At 44.3% G+C, this 18,452-nt stretch overlaps 1 protein-coding gene across 1 annotated transcript in view; it reads left to right on the top strand.

Annotated features, from left to right (window-relative positions):
• Positions 1-1,935: 1,935 nt before the first annotated feature.
• TPH2 (tryptophan hydroxylase 2) overlaps positions 1,936-18,452 on the top strand; it is a 63,208-nt gene continuing 46,691 nt past the window's right edge. The window contains exons 1-4 of the mRNA XM_083699557.1: positions 1,936-2,108; positions 9,377-9,529; positions 12,019-12,202; positions 12,307-12,407. Coding sequence (XP_083555683.1) covers positions 2,004-2,108; positions 9,377-9,529; positions 12,019-12,202; positions 12,307-12,407 — 543 coding nt within the window. The 5' untranslated portion in view covers positions 1,936-2,003. The remainder of the gene's footprint in view (positions 2,109-9,376; positions 9,530-12,018; positions 12,203-12,306; positions 12,408-18,452) is intronic.

The raw sequence follows: 18,452 nt of genomic DNA, 5'->3' as shown, positions 1-18,452 counted from the left end.
TCATATTTCTGTGGGGAATTGCCAGAAATTGCTTCCTAGGGTTTGTGAAGGATTGTTTTTCTCAGATGTCTCTTTCTGGGGTGAAAACCAAAATCCAAAATGAGTTAAAAGCAAATGTTGTATATATGGACTTGGTCACTTTAGAAGAGGAAGGAGAGTTGTTGCTGCATGAACATGAAAGAACTGGCGCAACTTTCAGTTATGAGCTCATAAATCAGAAGGTGAAATCTCTTCAGTCCTTGGCTTTAATATCACCGGCGTGCTTATCTTTTATCAGTTAATAACTAAAGAGCCCATTCTGCAAATGCCAACAATTCAAGGCCCAGCAGCTGTAGGCTTTCATTTCCTGCTTACAGGAAATAATTTTTGAACCACTTGCCCTTGTTCCCTCATAGAGCTTTGGCATTTGCATTATGTTGTACACAGAGCATAGAATATGCTTCTGAGAATTTCTTTTAATGAATACCATTTTATGATACTGAGAACCTCACACAATTTAATGAATATCTACATGTGTTGTTGCTGGAAATGGGGAGAGCATTACATGGTGTGGCTTCCATGTGTATGCATGTATGTATATTTCTCTTTAGATCTTAGTTGTGATTTTTTTTTTTTAAGTTTCAGTAGAACTGGTGTAAGTTACTTTCACAGAAATGTGCTAGACACTCTAAGTGCGACAGCAGGTCTGGGAGCTTCTAAAGGTATCAGCAAGCATTTGTATGTGCACAGTAGGGTTTATTTTTATTTTATTTTATTGTTATTTATTGAAATTACTAGTCTATCCTATTATAACAGTGTGCAGGATTGTCTTCCTCATTAAGAAAGATCATATTCAACAAGATAAACTTAACAGTCATAAAAGGTGAGACATCTGCTGCCAATAATGTGAGAGGCAGTTTTGACAATTCTCCCTCCTGTAACCTTCCACACCTCTCACGTTTTTCTGGGGTCCCCAAGGCCTCCAGAGCAGCCTTTTAGAGAGCTGCCAGAGGGGTGGGGAATGAGTAAAAATAACCTTTCCTCACCCCCAACCCCTTCCGGACTGTGTTACATTTATGTAAATAATGGAAGGTAATTTTGCACGGGCATGCTTGCATTATAACTGATAACAATTGACATTTCAGGTAGGCTAATCCTAAAGTAGTATAAAAGTCTGCCGTTGGTCTAATAATGACTGATGGCAAACCTCTATCTCCCCCCTCTAAAAAAAAATATGTCCAATTTCTCATTGACATACTGAAACTAACATTTGTATCAAGATCATGGCAAATCGAGCTGGAGAGGTGGTGGAGAAGCAGCCTTGTTTGTACAACTTCATCATTAATCTTCACAGATTAATTGAATTGACCAGATCAATTGGTTCCTAAGAGCATTTGGAGGAGTGGAATATAGCTATCGAGAGTGCCACTGTGAAAAGCGGCAGACAAACATAGTGCAAATTGACTTCCCCTTTCATTCCTTTTATAAAATATCAGCAATCTTTACTCTGGGATGGAGTGATCTGGGTGATATGTTGTTTGTGGCAGCATCAGATATAGGCGCCCCAGCTTGCTTTAAATATCAAACTCCAGTACCAACGTTTTATCCAAGTTGGTTGCACTGTCCTCCTTTGGTAAAGAAACACATTTCCAACTCTGCAATGAGTTATTAAAAACATTGCAGCTAATGTTCAAAGCTTATCAACTTCTGACAAAAGGAGCATCTGGAAGAAGCAGCCAGCAGCCTGGGATTGCTAGTTAATATCCTGCATTTGGAAGAGAGCACGGTCAGTGTGTGGAAAAGAATATTTCCCTGCCGCTGTGGGGCTTTAAAGGTGCCAGCTCTAGCGAGGCTCTCCTAATCAGCCTTCCATCAGTTCTTGCCTAGGCATATAAAAACCTTCACCAGGGGGGAAATCTGAGATTGCTCCTTGTTCAGCACCAGGAACTGGGGGACAGCTCTCTGCAGGCAAAGCTGAAGCCGGTTTCCCCCTGCTGTGGAGAGCGAAAATTGCACAGGCCACTATGCAGCCAGCAATGATGATGTTCTCCAGTAAATACTGGGCAAGAAGGGGCCTGTCTCTGGATTCCGCTGTGCCCCTGGAACACCCACTACATGGCAACGTAACTGTAAGTATCATGGGCTGCCTCAATCTAGGATGAATAAATCCGATGTTTAAGACAGCTTTGGGATTTCCCAGTAACTTCTTGGAACACATGCAGGATTCTTCTTTAAACAGATTTGCTTGCTCAGGCTATGGTTCTGCTGGGTTGGCTGTCAGTTTTCTCCCCCCTGTCCGCCAATCCCATAGCTAGCTCAACCTATTTACGCACAAGTAATCAAGGAAGGATTTTATGGGAAACAAGCCTTTGGAGGGAGGAGATGTCTCTCACACACATCCTTTGAGTGACTTCAGTTCTGTGCCTAGATCCAGAATTTAATCCGCTTTTGTACTGAAAGCTCACTTGCCTCACCTTGGGATTTGCAATATCTGCTTGGTGATTTTTTTTTTTTAATTTTTACTTGTGAAGTCTATTTTTTTCTCTTATGACAGTCTAAGGCTATGATCCTAAGCACATGTGCTCAGAAGAAATCACATTGGAATTAATGAGTTTCCTCCAAGTAGAGCTGATGGAACTAAGGTCTTAGATTTATTTCTGAAACCAGTAATACCTACAGAGATTCAAAGGGTGTGTGTGAGCTGTCCTGGTTCAGATGCATTGATATGTCATGCATGATAACTGTTGGCCATCACTGGTGATGCAATTTAAAACCGGGGTAAATTTCTGAATGATTTAGAGCTATGTGGACATAGCTTTAATTATTTTTTTAAATAAAAAGATCTGATGAAAATAATGAATTTCCCTTAGCTGACAGTAAGGCTTCTGACAAAGGAATGAGAAGGGAAACTATTTTCAGCTATTTCCCCTCTTCATGGCAGTCTCAGCACAGCCTCAATCGGCTTGACAGGGTTGGGGCTCCTCTAGCCAAGCAAGACCATTAGGAACAACCCAGGGTCTCTGCCATAGCTGTGCATTCGAAGGGTAATCCATCTTTCCCTGCAATGAACCTTTCTTAGGGATTTCTTTTTTAAAAAAGACTGGTGAATATTTGATGGCGACAGCAAAGCAGTCTCCTGCAACAATGAACATGCCAATAAATGTAGCTAAAATACACAAAATGAAGAACACAGTGTTAAATGTCTTAATGTAAGTGAATTCTGCACATACATACCTGTTATTAGAAAGCAATTGAATATAAGAAAGTCAGTCCTTTCTGTTATCAGGTGTTTTTTGTTTGTTTGTTTTTGGAGATACATTTTGTGATTCAGATCTTGGAAAGGCATAACTTTTTGATTGTGTCAGTGATTTGTTAGTAGATGTATATCTATTGTAAATGGTCCTGCAAACATATAATCTAGTTTGACCTTACATTTGTTGCTTCTGCAGCAGTGGTAGCCAATGTCTGGAAACTCCCTAAGTAAATGCTTAGATGTGTTTCCTGCCAAAGCAGGAATAATTTATTCCTTTGTCAGTTTTGTTTGGTGGCAATATCACTGGGTACACTTAAAGAGAGAGATGTACAGTAGGTCAAATTCCACCATTTCATTCTGTCAGGGATTCTTCAAATGTGACGAATTTCTATCTTCCACACAGAACACTTGTATGCATGGAATAATGAAAATCATTCTGGTTTAGCTGCATATGCTGCTGGTTCCCCTGAGGAGCCACAATTTGACACAGCATCTCAACATGCCTACATTATGTGCACATGTAGCAAAATAGGAAAATCTCTTACGAGTGAAACTGTATTGTCGTCCTTAAGCCAATTACAGTAGCCACAGGTTCTTTTAGATCCCACTTGAATGGAGATGAAATTACGCAATGCCCAGTCAAGAGTTTATGAATGGATCGTTCTATTTTAGCACATTACTATAACACATGGAGCAGAAAACAGATAATAAAATGAACTATATTTTATGTAGATCATGTGTCATCCCTCTGGGTTAGACAGAGGACAAGTCTTTTTACCACAGCACCAGAAAAAGAAGCTAGATCTGGTCTTCAAAGACACCCTGTTTGGTTTTGCAATGGTGGAGAGCAGGGAAATAAATGCCCAGTGTTCCTACTCCCCCCCTTTAATGAAGGTTTCTCTCTCTGCTTTTATACCTCCCTGATTCTCTCACCTGATTTCAGTCCTGGCTGGTTCTTTCAGGCTAAACATCATTTACAGTCCAATATATACAAATGTCAACAGCAATTTCTCCTAGCAGCAGCTTTCACATGTGGCTTTGAGCAAGGTGTCCTGGTAGGTTTAGGCATCCTGGTTGCCCCAGATATGACCTTCATCACACCTGTTGCATTTGCTATATGTCACACCACACATAGTCATTGTTTGTGTAGTAGCTAAATCATCTAAGTTGTGGCAAGTTCTCTAATTCCCAAGGTGTTTCCTGTGATGGGGTTCCAAGAGAGTGAGCATTGACCAACTTCACAGCATGTAGAATATCAAACTATATATAGACAGAAAATTTCCGCCCCCAGAGTCCCTCTGATATGGCAGTTTCTGCTTAGATCCATGTTCTCAGATTCTAGGGAATTGTTTCAGTCTGAGGGTTTGGGAAATCTAGCATTGTTACATTGTCATATGTAAAAGCATTTCCCCACACAGTATCTTACAATAAATCGCAACCTGTTTAGGAAGTTTGTCATGGTTGATGTGGCCCTGAGAACCCTTTGATTAAGTGTTTTATCTTGTTTGCTTTCGTTCTTTGATTATACTTGCAATTTTCTAACAATTAGCAATTGTAGAGAGTGGCTTTCAGTGTATTAAGGCTTTTTATCTACTTCACATATTAGTTGTCTCATACATTAATGTGCATTCATTGACTTTAATAGAAACAACCTACTGAGTGCCCTCAAGTTAAATGAAGCTGAGTATCCCTATCATCTTGCACTAAAGAGTGCTAATTCAACATATCCTCTCGTCACAATGTGAGAATAAATACACAGTGGAAAATAAATAGGCACAAAGTAGGGGCGTGTGCTAAGCACAATATTCAGCTGGAACACAGATTTGGTGATTTGGAAAATGCCCCTGTCCAAAGCACTTTGGAGACTACCTGATTTGTCTCAGGGTCAAAAGCTGTATTTGTTTCAGGAAAATGAAGCTTTATTCCCATCCCACTTATTATTATGGGGAAGGATATTTAAAAAGTTGTAACTTTTTCCATTTTGGCAGAATTAGCTGAAATCTACAGGCATGTGGCCCTTTCAGAGGGACTGAAGCCTGCCGAGATAGACAAATAGATCCATGGGTATTTGTGTTGGTCATCTTTAAGATTTAATATATACATATATTAATGCCCTTTAACTTTTCCATATTGGACAGAATTGGATGAAATTTGCCATAGGACAGAGCAGGAGGAGATCAGAAGGGGATGTATCAAAAACATGGAGTTGACCATGGTATGTGTGACTGTTCTAGGTGAAGTCACACCACCCACAAAATAACAGGTTTGCATCCTGTATCTGCACCCGCTCTTTGGAAACCATCATTAGTGTTTTGTATCAACTTTACCTGCTATATCAGAAGTGATGCCTCCTGCAAAAACCACAGTTATACAGGCCCTCATAACCTCTTAACTGGTAGTGTAATGTAATAGGTGGGATGGTCCTTAAAAGCAGACTGGAAACTACAGTTTGTCCAGAATGTAGTAACCAGAGTAGTGGAGCATGTTACACTATTGTTGTAAGAGCACCTAGATTAAAGCCTAGTATTTAAAAGCTTTAAAATCTCATATAGTTTAGACCTGGGCTATGTGTGAGGGAACTTTTAGAAGACATCTGAAGGCAGCCCTGTCTAGGGAAGCTTTTAATGTTTAATAGACTATTGTATTTTAATATTCTGTTGAAAGCCACCCAGAGTGGCTGGGGAAACCCAGCCAGATGGGTGGGGTATAAATAATAAATTATTATTATTATTTATTATTATAACATCTCCCATATGTGCCTCTTCGCTCCTTGAATGAATCTAGCATCACAATCTTGCAATCTGGTGGGCAGTGGCTGTGCTTTTAATTTGTAGGAACACGGGTGGTGCTGTGGTCTAAACCACTGAGCCTCTTGGGCTTGCCGATCAGAAGGTCAGCGGTTTGAATCTCTGAGACGGGAGTGTGCTCCCGTTGCTCGGTCCCTGCTCCTGCCAACCTAGCAGTCGAAAGCACGCCTGTGCAAATAGATAAATAGGTGCCGCTGTGGCAGGAAGGTAAACGGTGTTTCTGTGTGCTCTGGTTTTTGTCACTGTGTCCTGTTGCACCAGAAGTGGTTTAATCATGCTGACCACATGACCCGGAAAGCTGTCTGTGGACAAACGCCTGCTCCCTCGGCCTGAAAGTGAGATGAGCGCCACAACCCCATAGTCACCTTTGACTGGACTCAACCATCCAGGGGTCCCCCCCTTTTGCCTTTAGTTTATGGTATAGTGGTACCTCAGGTTAAGAACTTAATTCATTCCGGATGTCCGTTCTTAACCTGAAACTGTTCTTAACCTGAGGTACCACTTTAGCTAATGGGGCCTCCCGCTGCCGCCGCGCCACCGCCGCACGATTTCTGTTCTCATCCTGAAGCAAAGTTCTTAACCCGAGGTACTGTTTCTGGGTTAGTGGAGTCTGTAACCTGAAGGGTCTGTAACCCAAGGTACCACTATATAGTGACTAGTAGCTATGTTATGCATTAAAAAGAGCAGCAAGCTCTTGTTGTGAGTGGCAATTCCATCAAAGGTGAGGCTGAATTCTCTTGATCTGCTAAGTAGTGTTCCCCTCATTTCTAAAATTTCCTTCCAACAAATCTTTGACTGCGTGGAATATTTCAGCCATGTAGGCATGCCATGAAGCTCTGTTAGGCAGGCTTTGAATAATTGTATCACCACAAATTTCACCATTTCAGTCTTTCTTGTGTCTCTCTGACTAATTAAGCAAGGTCCTGAGCTGCCCCACCATTGCTTCCATATTTAACCTGAAGAGTTCCTTCTAGCTTCCAGATATAGGCTGCTAACTCTGAAAACACATTTAGCAAGTCATCCATATGATTAAACAATCACTTCATTAAACGTTTAGCGTTAATTGTGTTTTAATCAAAGCAGGTCCCTCAGGAAGAGTACTCAGTGCTGAGGACTTGACTGTCAACAATTCTGCATTATTTTGACATCACTGAGGAAATGATTCCCCCCCTCAAACAGCTATATGATTCTATGTGGAATCTCATTTTCAAGCAAAACTGTTCTTCATATATCTTCCAAGTGTTACTTTTAAGGAAACATGTCCTCCCAATCAAACAAGGGAAATCTGTGAATAGGTTCAGGTTCCTTTGCTGGGTTAGGTCCTGCACAGAAAAAGGGATGCTTCAAAATCCACACAAAGATTATTAAATGGTTGGCAAAGAGAAGCACCCGACAGAAGTAAGCACAATAACATTAAGAAAGAGTCTGCAAGATTAGGCAAATGGCCCAACTAGTCCAGTATCTTGTCCTCGCAGTGGCCAACCAAATGTCTATGAGAAACCCGAAAACAGGACCTGAGCACAATAGCACTCTCCCCATTTGTGAGGATAAGGTTGTCAATGGCTACTAACTCTGATGATTATGTTCTGTCTCCACTATCTGGGTGTCAGGAATGAGCCAGCTCCAAGCGAAGGTTTTCAGCCAAATACAGAAAGCAGCCAGGAACAGGGAGGCTTTGATGTTAGTCAGACAAGGGAGAGCTGGCAGCTGCAGAATTTGGCTCTTCCTGACCTTGATGGGCGAACTGATAAGACAGTAGCTGAGAGCAGGCTAGAACACAGCCAAAGCTCGCTGGAAGCTCAAATGGGCGTGAATACACAAGGAGACAGTTCGCTGGAAAAGGAAGAGGTTGGTACTAATCCAATCTCTCCGAGGAGTCGGCGAATAGAAGGGCTTCTAGACAGGAAACAAAACAAAAGACACAAGGGGTGTTGGTTCAATATATTCTGTAGATACAGGAAGGAATCTTCAGAAGGGTCTTCTTGAGTAATGGTGCTGGAGGCTTTGTTAGAGCCGTCTGGAGCTATCTGTTTGTTTTTGCAACAAATTCTCCTTTTTAATTATCTACACTTACTGTGTTATCAAGATGGGAACCTGGACTCCTGACACCGAGGCAGTATGCTTCTGAATGCCGGTTGCTGGGAGGGGAGAATGTTGTTCTGCTCAGGTCCAGTCCTGCTTGCGGGGCTTCCCAAAGGCTTCTGGTTGGCCATCATGAAAACAGAATGCTGGACTAAATGGGCCACTGGTCTGATCCAGCAAGCTCTTCTTATGTTTGTATTTGATTCCAGCAACTTGTATTCAGAGACACACAGTGGAGGTAGGACATTGTGGTAGGACATTATAGCCTTAGTCTCCATAAGGCTACATTTCTATTGAATCTCTGCAAGGACGACAAAAGATATATTGAGTATCTATGGAATAATTTGGTATTGTTTAACCGTTTTCACCTGCCATCTCCTCTTCACTTAGGATCTTTAGTATTTAAATAAAAAGAAAACTATGATAAATATGCAAGGCAGGGTTGTTCCAGAGGGAGACTTCTGAGATGAAGGCAAAACGCAGATAGCAGGCGTCTCTCAGGGTTCACCATCCACTGCAAAAGGCCGCCTTGCCTCACAAATCTCGTTAGACCATTTCCTCATTTTCCATGCTCTAAAGAGGAAGATCTTTCCAAACTCCAAAGCCATAACTAAAGCAAAACTATTTTTTTATATTAAAAAATCTTAGCTAGTCTTTCATTTGGCTTATCCGAAATGGTGCCACTTTTCTTTTTGACAAAAAGGGCTGTAAAGTAACCTCTAACCTTCACCCAAAGCCCCCACCCCCCCAAAAAAAACCCCCACAGATGTGGAAATGCTTCAATGGGAGAACAAGATATAAAAGTGCAATCTTCATTTCCATCCAATAATAGGTAATCAAGCAAAGGTGCAATCATGAAATTTTGTAATGTTCTATGTGTGACTCACATTTGAGTTTATAATGCAGAACTCAGGAACCAGAATTGTTCTGCAAAGCTTGTGAAGTTCGATTTCTCATTGGCAGAAGATCCTAGCCGGATTTTTATTAAAGAATTATAATAACCAAAGTTGTAGCAGTTGGATAACATGCTCCATGATGCTATTTCATTGATCTTTTCTGAAAGAGTAATCATTCATGTCTGCTTGTAACCTGCACTTCTGTTCCTGAGCACACCTTTCAAAAGGGAAAAGAGCCTCTCTTGTAGGAGATATCTCAATACTAAAATCAAGCAAGAACAGTCTGCTTGAAAGGAAAGCTTAACGTTTTCTGAGGAGTGCACAGAAACCCTTCTATTTTGCAATGTATTTTCTTTCAGCTAAACAGAACCAGTTCTGGTAAAAACGATGATATAAAGGACAATAAAGGTGCAAGCAAGAATGAATCAACATCAGAAGGAGGAAAGACCGCTGTGGTGTTTTCTTTGAAAAATGAAGTTGGTGGCTTGGTGAAAGCTCTCAGACTTTTCCAGGTAAAAAAACAAACCCATCTTTTAAAAACAGGTGATTGGAAAAATCTATTGTGTGAATCTATTATGTGTTTACTTCAGGCCTGGCCTTCCCATGAGGCAAGGTGAGGCGACCGCCTTGGGTGGCTGGATCCACAGTGGTAGCAGACCCAGCCTCCAAGGTATGCATTGTTTGTGCTGCCGCTGTCGTGGCATCGATGGCTGTGGCACACTCCTTGGAGGCAGAGTGCGCTGCCTCTATGGCAAGCCCTCTCATGCCACACCTATTGGTGAATAGGTTGCGCTGTTGGTGTCTTCCCTATCCCCTAGTTCCCGATATAGAGCTTCACTCCCCCCTTCTTCCCTGGTGCCCCCTGCTATTTTGTGGCTTGCCTAACATGCCGAAATATATTGGACTGGCCCTGGTTTATTTAAATCCCAAGACACTTTGTGTATTGATAGCTGTTAATTTGAAGCTTGAGCCAGACAAGAGGAAGAAACTGAAAGATCATGGTGTCAGCTTGAGGGTCCTCCTAGACCCAGTGCTATCCTGGGGCCAGTAGCTAAATATGCCGTTTGCTGACTTCACCTAGTGCACTGGCTGCAGCCTTTCTCAGAGAAACACAGACCTGGTTCCAGCCCTTTCATGCCGTAGTTATATCCCAATTAGACTACTATATGCGAAGATACCTCTGGAGTTTCCAGACTGTCTCCAATTGGTACAAAATGCAGCTGCTGGAATTTTATAGGGCCTATTGATTGGATCACACCCCTCCCTCCACTGGCTACCAATTTGTTGCTGGTCTGAAAGCTCTAAAGCCAGGGGTCGGCAAACTTTTTCAGCAGGGGACTGGTCCACTGTCCCTCAGACCTTGTGGGGGGCCAGACTATTTTTTTGGGGGGGGGGGAATGAACAAATTCCTATGTCCCACAAATAACCCAGAGCATTTTAAATAAAAGGACACATTCTACTCATATAAAAACACGCTGATTCCCGGACTGTCCATGGGCCGGATTTAGAAGGTGATTGGGCCGGATCTGGCCCTTGGGCTTTAGTTTGCCTACCAATACTCTAAACAGCCTGAGAACAGAATACTTTAAGAACTGCCCCCTTCCACAGGAATCTACTGGATTGTGAGGTTGACATTTGAGGCCTAGCTCTTTCCTTCTGATATTTGGTCAGCAGGTACAAGGGTGGGCAGGCTCTGTAGATTATCTCAGGTGTCAATATCCTCCTGGTGTCAATACACCTAGCTCCATCACTGCCCTGAACCCCCAGCCTATCTGGCAGCAGGTCAGTATGTCAAGTCCAAAGACTGGGGGTCAAGCCACACGAGCAAAGACCAAAGGTCAGGAAACACAGTCCAGGGTCAATCCAAGTAGCCAAGTCTGAAGTCCAGCAGTCAGGATACAGTCCAGAGTCAAACCCAGACACAGTCCCAAGCGAAAGTCCATCAAAATGGGCAGAAGAGCAGACACAGCACCTTACCTCTGGGGCCCTTTCATACTTTGATTGTTGATTGCAGCATCTATGCTTGATGAGGCAAGTGACCCTCACCTGTTCCAAGCCTACTCCAGCTGAGGAACCACACACCTACTCCCAGAGCTAGCAAGCTCCATCTGGCCAGCTAGGGAGCTGCACTGTGGGTTCTTGCTTGGCTCAGCCTTCAATAGCACCCCTCTTGCTACTCCCTATGCCTCGGAACCCACCTTGTTTGTGGGGTATGGAGTCCTCTGCCTCTGGTGATGGGTCCTGCTGCTCTGGTTCCTGTGCACTGAACTGCATTCCTTCACCATCCTCCATCAGCCTGTGAGTACTTCCTTTGCCACCCCCTGCTTGCCGTGGTGTGTCCCAGTCCTGACTACACCCCATGACGGGATCCTCTTCCTCCTCCCCACTGCCCTGCCAGTTCATGACAACCATTAGTAACTTTTTCACATGGCACTTGAAGTGAATATGTGAAAAAGCAACTACTTTGTTGCAGAACAGAATATTGTTTCCATGCTCTTGATGTGGCTGTTTCTTTGTAATATGTTTATGAATGCTATTTGGAATGTTATCTTGATTATTGCTGATAGCAAAGAGGGGTAACATTGTTCAGTTAGACTAAAGTAGATTGCAATAAATACTTTTCTTGTATCTTCACACTATTTCATTTCTTGCCCATTAATTTAACTTGTCTATAAATTGGGCATTGAATAGTATAATTTTTTTTTACAGTGAACACCTGTTTTATAAGAAATGGCCATGGTAAATCACCTTTAATTATCCTACAATAGTTACAGTTTTCGGATATCTAATAAAATGGAGCAATTAATACAAGCATAATTTTACAGCACACTTATTGAACTAAAAATAACAAATAAGTAATTTAATACAGATGAAGGGTTTTCTTAACTCAAATGCCTTTATATGCACATTAAACTATATCCTGTTCAGAACACCCATTAAACCACTTCTCTTCTAAATGAATTCAGTGAGTCAATGAACCAATCTTTCATTCTGTCTACAGGAGAAGCATGTGAGTATGGTTCATATTGAATCAAGAAAATCCAAGAGAAGGAGTTCAGAGGTAGAAATTTTTGTGGACTGTGACTGTAGCAAGAAAGAATTCAATGAGCTCATTCAGTTGTTAAAGTATGAAACGAACATTGTAACTCTTAATCCACCGGAAAACATCTGGACAGATGAGGAAGGCAAGGCTATTGTTTTCTCTTTCAAAATTTATCTTGAAATTAGCAAAGCTTTGTGAAGAAGCAGTGAGAATCTGATGCCTCCAATCACTCTGTATTTCCTCCAGAGCTTGACTGTGTTCCTTGGTTCCCCAGGAAGATTGCTGAATTAGACAAATGTTCCCAAAGAGTTCTAATGTACGGCTCTGAACTGGATGCAGATCACCCTGTAAGTGTTCAGTAAATGCAGCCAAGGTTGGTCAAGTAAACATTTGTGACAATTTGATGATAAAGAACTGAACTTTCTTCTTCTTCAAGTAATTAGAACTATTGCTATAATTAACAAATTATTATTAAATATTATGATTCAAAAGAACTTAAGTAGCTTAATTTATATCCTCTCTTTCCGCCAAATGGCACCCAAGGCAGTTCCGTAACTATCATTGGAAGAAAATACAAAACAACAATGGAACAAAACATTACAGAGTTGTTACACAGTGCATTATGCAGCCCATGTTGTTTTTTACTTACTCCTGTTGTAGAAATGATAAATTGCTTAGGATGAGATACAATGTCTTGTTGGCAAAGCCAAGCCATGAGATGTACAATATAAGACCAGACCATGTCATTACAGAGGAGGCAGGTTTAGTCGTTGTCTGAGGACTATTCCTGCCTCTGGGTCTGGTCCTGACCGGATGGATACTAGAATCAGCAAGGGATACCCACATGACCTGAAGGTGCTGCTGTGCAATGCCAGGTCAATGATTCATAAGACCACTGCCATCCATGACTTGATCATGGATGGAGGACTCGACCTGGCATGTGTAACAGAGACTTGGTTGGATGAAGCAGATGGGCCTGTCCTTGCCGCTGCTTGTCCACCAGGTTTCTCTTACGCACAGCAACCCAGGTCATGTGGGCGAGGGGGGGGGGTTGCAGTGATTTTTAGAAAGTCATTAGTTTGCACCAGGCGTCCTATTGGGAAGACCCAGTTTTCTGAGTGCATGTTCTGGAAGTTGGGCAATAGGGGCAGTACAGGATTCCTTTTGGTGTACCGACCTCCCCACTGCACCAAGGATTCCCTGCCCGAGCTGCTTCAGGTCGTGGCGGATGTTCTCCTGGAGACACCTAGCTTGGTCGTCCTAGGGGATTTTAACATCCATGCCGACACGACCTTACAAGGGGCAGCTCGGGACTTCGTGGAAAGCATGGCCTCCATGGGGCTGTCCCTGAATAAGTCTGGCCCAACCCATAGCCGCGGACATGCCTTGGACCTGGTGTTTACCTCTATGGATGTTGGTGATCTGACACTAAGTAAAAGTGAAACAAAAGAAGTGCCATGGTCAGATCACTTCCTGGTGCAACTGGACTTCTCTGCGACCCATCCCCTCTGCAGGGAGGTGGGACCAATTCGGATGGTCTGCCCCCGCCACTTAATGGATCCAAATGGTTTCCAGAGAGTGGTAGGGGATGCTTTATCCCATGTTGATGGCCTTTCAGCTGATTCCCTGATGGCCCGCTGGAATGCGGAGTTAACCAGGGCTATTGACTGTTTGGCTCCGAAGCGCCCTCTCCGATTGCATGGAGCCCGGAGAGCCCCATGGTTTTCCACGGATCTGAGGGCAATGAAACAATCGTTGAGATGGCTAGAGCGCCGTTGGCGGATAACTCATTCCGAATCTGATCGGACACAGGTTAGAGCTCAACGTCGAGCCTACCAAGTGGCGATAGCGACGGCGAAGAAGAATTTCTTCACCGCCTCCATTGCATCTGCAGAAAACAGCAGCAGGAGACTTTTTCAGGTGGTTCACAATTTAGTGGAACCACCTGTAACATCGGGGCCCAGTACGGGCCACATATTCTCCTGCAATGATTTTGCAAAGTTTTTTGCAGATAAAATTGCTCAGATTCGGGAAGAAGTAGACTCCACCGTGGGAGCAGGGCCAGGGCGGGAGAGTGCTAGAGTTCTGTTTAGTCAAGTTGAGTGGGATCAATTCCAATCTGTTACCTCCGAGGATGTGGACAGGCTGCTTGGACGAGTGAAACCAACCACCTGTCTCCTGGATCCTTGCCCATCCTGGCTTATAAAAGCTAGCCGGGAAGGACTGGGCGATGGGCTTCGTGGGGTGGTGAATGCTTCCCTCCGTGAGGGAGCCTTCCCAGACCCACTGAAAGAGGCGGTTATTAAACCGCTTCTTAAAAAACCATCTATAGATGCGGCCACAATGGCCAACTATCACCCAGTCTCAAATCTTCCATTCTTGGGCAAGGTGATTGAGCGAGTGGTTGCCGAACAACTCCAGGCACGCCTGGAAGAAGCGGACCATTTGGATCCCTTCCAGTCGGGATTCAGGCCTCATCATGGGACTGAAACTGCCTTGGTCGCACTGGTTGATGATCTCCGGCGGGCTAGGGACAAAGGTGAGAGCTGTTTCCTAGTTCTGCTGGATCTCTCAGCGGCGTTTGATACCATCGACCATAACATCCTTCTGGACCGTCTTGAGGGGCTGGGAGCTGGGGGCACTGTCCTACAGTGGTTCCGCTCCTTCCTCCTGGGCCGTGTTCAGAAAGTGGTGGTGGGGGATGAGTGTTCAGACCCCTGGGCTCTCACTTGTGGGGTGCCTCAGGGTTCTGTCCTCTCCCCCATGCTTTTCAACATCTACATGCAGCCGCTGGGAGAGATCATCAGGAGGTTTGGGCTGGGTGTTCATCAGTATGCAGATGATACCCAGCTCTACCTCTCTTTTAAATCAGAACCAGTGAGGGCAGTGAAGGTCCTGTGTGAGTGTCTGGAGGCGGTTGGAGGATGGATGGCGGCTAACAGATTGAGGTTGAATCCTGACAAGACAGAAGTACTGTTTCTGGGGGACAGGAGGCGGGCAGGTGTGGAGGATTCCCTGGTCCTGAATGGCGTAACTGTGCCCCTGAAGGACCAGGTGCGCAGCCTGGGAGTCATTTTGGACTCACAGCTGTCCATGGAGGCACAGGTCAAATCTGTGTCCAGGGCAGCTGTTTACCAGCTCCATCTGGTACGTAGGCTGAGACCCTATCTGCCTGCGGACTGTCTCGCCAGAGTGGTGCATGCTCTGGTTATCTTCCGCTTGGACTACTGCAATGCACTCTACGTGGGGCTACCTTTGAAGGTGACTCGGAAACTACAACTAATCCAGAATGCGGCAGCTAGACTGGTGACTGGGAGCGGCCACCGAGACCATATAACACCGGTCTTGAAAGACCTACATTGGCTCCCAGTATGTTTCCGAGCACAATTCAAAGTGTTGGTGCTGACCTTTAAAGCCCTAAACGGCCTCGGTCCAGCATACCTGAAGGAGCGTCTCCACCCCCACCATTCTGCCCGGACGCTGAGGTCCAGCGCCGAGGGCCTTCTGGCGGTTCCCTCATTGCGAGAAGCAAAGCTACAGGGAACCAGGTAGAGGGCCTTCTCTGTAGTGGTGCCCACCCTGTGGAATGCCCTTCCAGCAGATGTCAAAGCAATAAACAACTACCTGACATTCAGAAGACATCTGAAGGCAGCCCTGTTCAGGGAAGTTTTTAACGTGTGATTTTACTGTATTTTTGGTTTTTATGGAAGCCGCCCAGAGTGGCTGGGGAGGCCCAGCCAGATGGGCGGGGTATAAATAATAAATTATTATTATTATTATTATTATTATTATTATTATTATTATTATTGGCAGTGGTATTTTCCTAGAACTGGATGCATTTTTTTATTAAGTATGCTTGATCCCTTCAGCTCATTTCATAACCATGATGCTAATTCCAATAACGTTCGCTGAATGCAAAAGGGCGCTGGGTTTCTTTAGAAATCCAGGGATCTTTTGTGACAACGTATGATACGGAAGATATTTCAGGAGTTTCCTTGAACCTGCCCCTTTGCAATGACAGTTTGTTGCATGGGCCAATGTTGTAGAATTTGTTGTAGGCTATCTAATTCAATTCTCTGCTTGATACTGGAAATCCAGAGCTGACAAGCTTCTGCTTGGAGTTCTCCAGCAATAAGAAGTCCACCAGCATCCTAGATAAATGGTACTGTTGTTGAACTGCTTTTAGAAGGAACATAGGGAATGATCTTTTACTGCAGGGATGGAGAATCTATGACCTTCCAGATGCTGCTGGACTGAAAGTCCAATCAGCCTCCCATCAGCATGGCCAATGGCCAGGGATAATGGGAGCTGCATTCCAGCAACATCTGGAGAACTACATGTTCCTCATCTATGGTCTATGTCAACTGACAGTGGCTCTCTAGAGAGGGATTTAGACCGGAGCCATTCCCAAACCTACCTGGAGATGCCAGAAATTGACCCTGGGCATTTGCTCTACCATTCTTTCCCTGTTCATATTCCTACAAAGTTGCTTCTAATGTTCAGCTGCAATCTACCATCCTCTACCTCAAGTTCCTTACATCTAGCAGGAAACAAGCCATTTCCCTTTTCTGCTTTCTGAGGACTGATTCACCACTCTGATTTGTCCTGCCACCTGACAAGCTTCGATATGACAGACTGATCCCAAAAATATTCAGCTAATGCATTTCAGATTAAGGTGCAAATCCACTCAGGCCATTTTCATGGTCTACAACTTCTGCTTAAAAGAGATGCTTTAGAAGACTTGGGATGGATCTCTTCTGCCTGCTCCCCACCCCTGCCAGCTATTATACTGTATTTTCAGTATGACAGAGCTACACAAGGTATCGCAAAATAAATAAATAAAAATGACAAACTATCCCATTGCTTTCTCCCCCCTTTTTACCTTTTAGATTACTTTCCCCCCTTTTTAAATGGTGCGTATAAGTGTTGCTCTCCAAAATCACCCGAGTACTTAAAGTCATGCCCACTGCTATTTCACTTAAAGAATATAGATATTAAATGAGCATTCCTAGCGGTGTGGGAGGGGAAAGAAGAAGGCAATTGAAAAGCTGCTCACACTCTGGGAGATAATTATGAGGTAGAAATCATAGCATCCTTTAGGCTCAGCAGGAATGCAGCCTCCATGCAGGTTCCTTGTGTTTCATCCCTGTTTTTAATACGGCAGCACTGTTTCAGCTCATATTTAACACATACTGCAAGGCCCACGTACTGCCAAAAGCCACAACTCCAAAGCTGGGGGAAATTAACCTCTTGCCTTGCCTTTTTTCTCTCTCTCTTCAGGAAGGGAAGTCTTCTCCACTTAACTGTGGGAGGAGTTGCGGTGGGCCACGTGGCCACCCATTCTCCTCTGGGGGTGGGGGACAAAGTCCCACTTTGCTCGGAGGATCCTGGCCTTGTTATCAACCAGCCAGCCAATCCGCTGGCTGGGGATGTGTGGCCCATTTAAGCGGAGGCATGAGCTGGGGCGCCCTTTCTGCTCTCAGCTGGCAAAGCTATCTGCCGGACTTCAATCATCACATCATAGGTTGCACAGAAGTGGCACAGAAAGTGCACATGCTGGGTGGCCGGGTGATTGTGCACCCCACCATTGTTTACAGCAAGATGGCCCTATTTTGAGATGATGGCGTACACCTTTCCGATTGGGGAAATGATATCTGGTTGGCTGATATTGCAGAGGGTGTGAAGGATTGGTTGCAGGTTTGAGGGTATTTGGCGGTGAGCCTTTGGGCTCTTGTGGCGGTTAGGCATTGGGTGACCTTATGATGGGGAGGGGAGGTGTGGACATCACCTGTCCCCCCAAGCTTAAGGGTATTCTGTTAAAGGAATCTTGTCCGAAGCCGGTGTGGATCTTGTCCGAAGCCAGGGGCGGGGCTAGGCCACGCCACGACCCCTGTGGGAACCCTGGGGGAGCTCGAGTTGGTTTGCATCAATGGGGCTCCTCCTTCCGGTGGTTTACCCTTACCAGACTCCCTGCGCAATGGGCAGGAGTCAGATATAGTCAGGTCTATTCAATGCCTAAGCCAATACCACTCACATTCTGTAACCAATAAAGTTGTGGCCAATATTTGCCCAATAACACTATCCAAATATTCTGTGTCCTGGTGTTTTATTCATCTTTGAGGGGGTGGTTACGGGGTCTTGACACGCAACCTGGGAAAACTGAAGCCGTTCTGGCAATTCAATGGCTATTGAATTAAAAGAAAGAAAGAAAATGCTGTAGATTTTGTTCTGTGACTGGCAAAGGTATCCCAACTCTTCATGATTTAGAGCATCATTACCAAAATCAGCACCAGGCCTCCAGAAGCTGTAGCCCTCCAGAAGCTGTTGTACTATGACTCCCATCAGCCACAGCCAGCACTGCCAATAGTTAGGGATGGTGGGAGTTAGAGTCC

The sequence above is a fragment of the Podarcis gaigeae genome (genome assembly GCF_964106915.1).
Source record: "Podarcis gaigeae genome assembly, chromosome: 10".
NCBI lineage: Eukaryota > Metazoa > Chordata > Lepidosauria > Squamata > Lacertidae > Podarcis > Podarcis gaigeae.
Note: the sequence above shows the minus strand (reverse complement) of the source record. Positions and strands in the feature narration are given on the sequence as shown.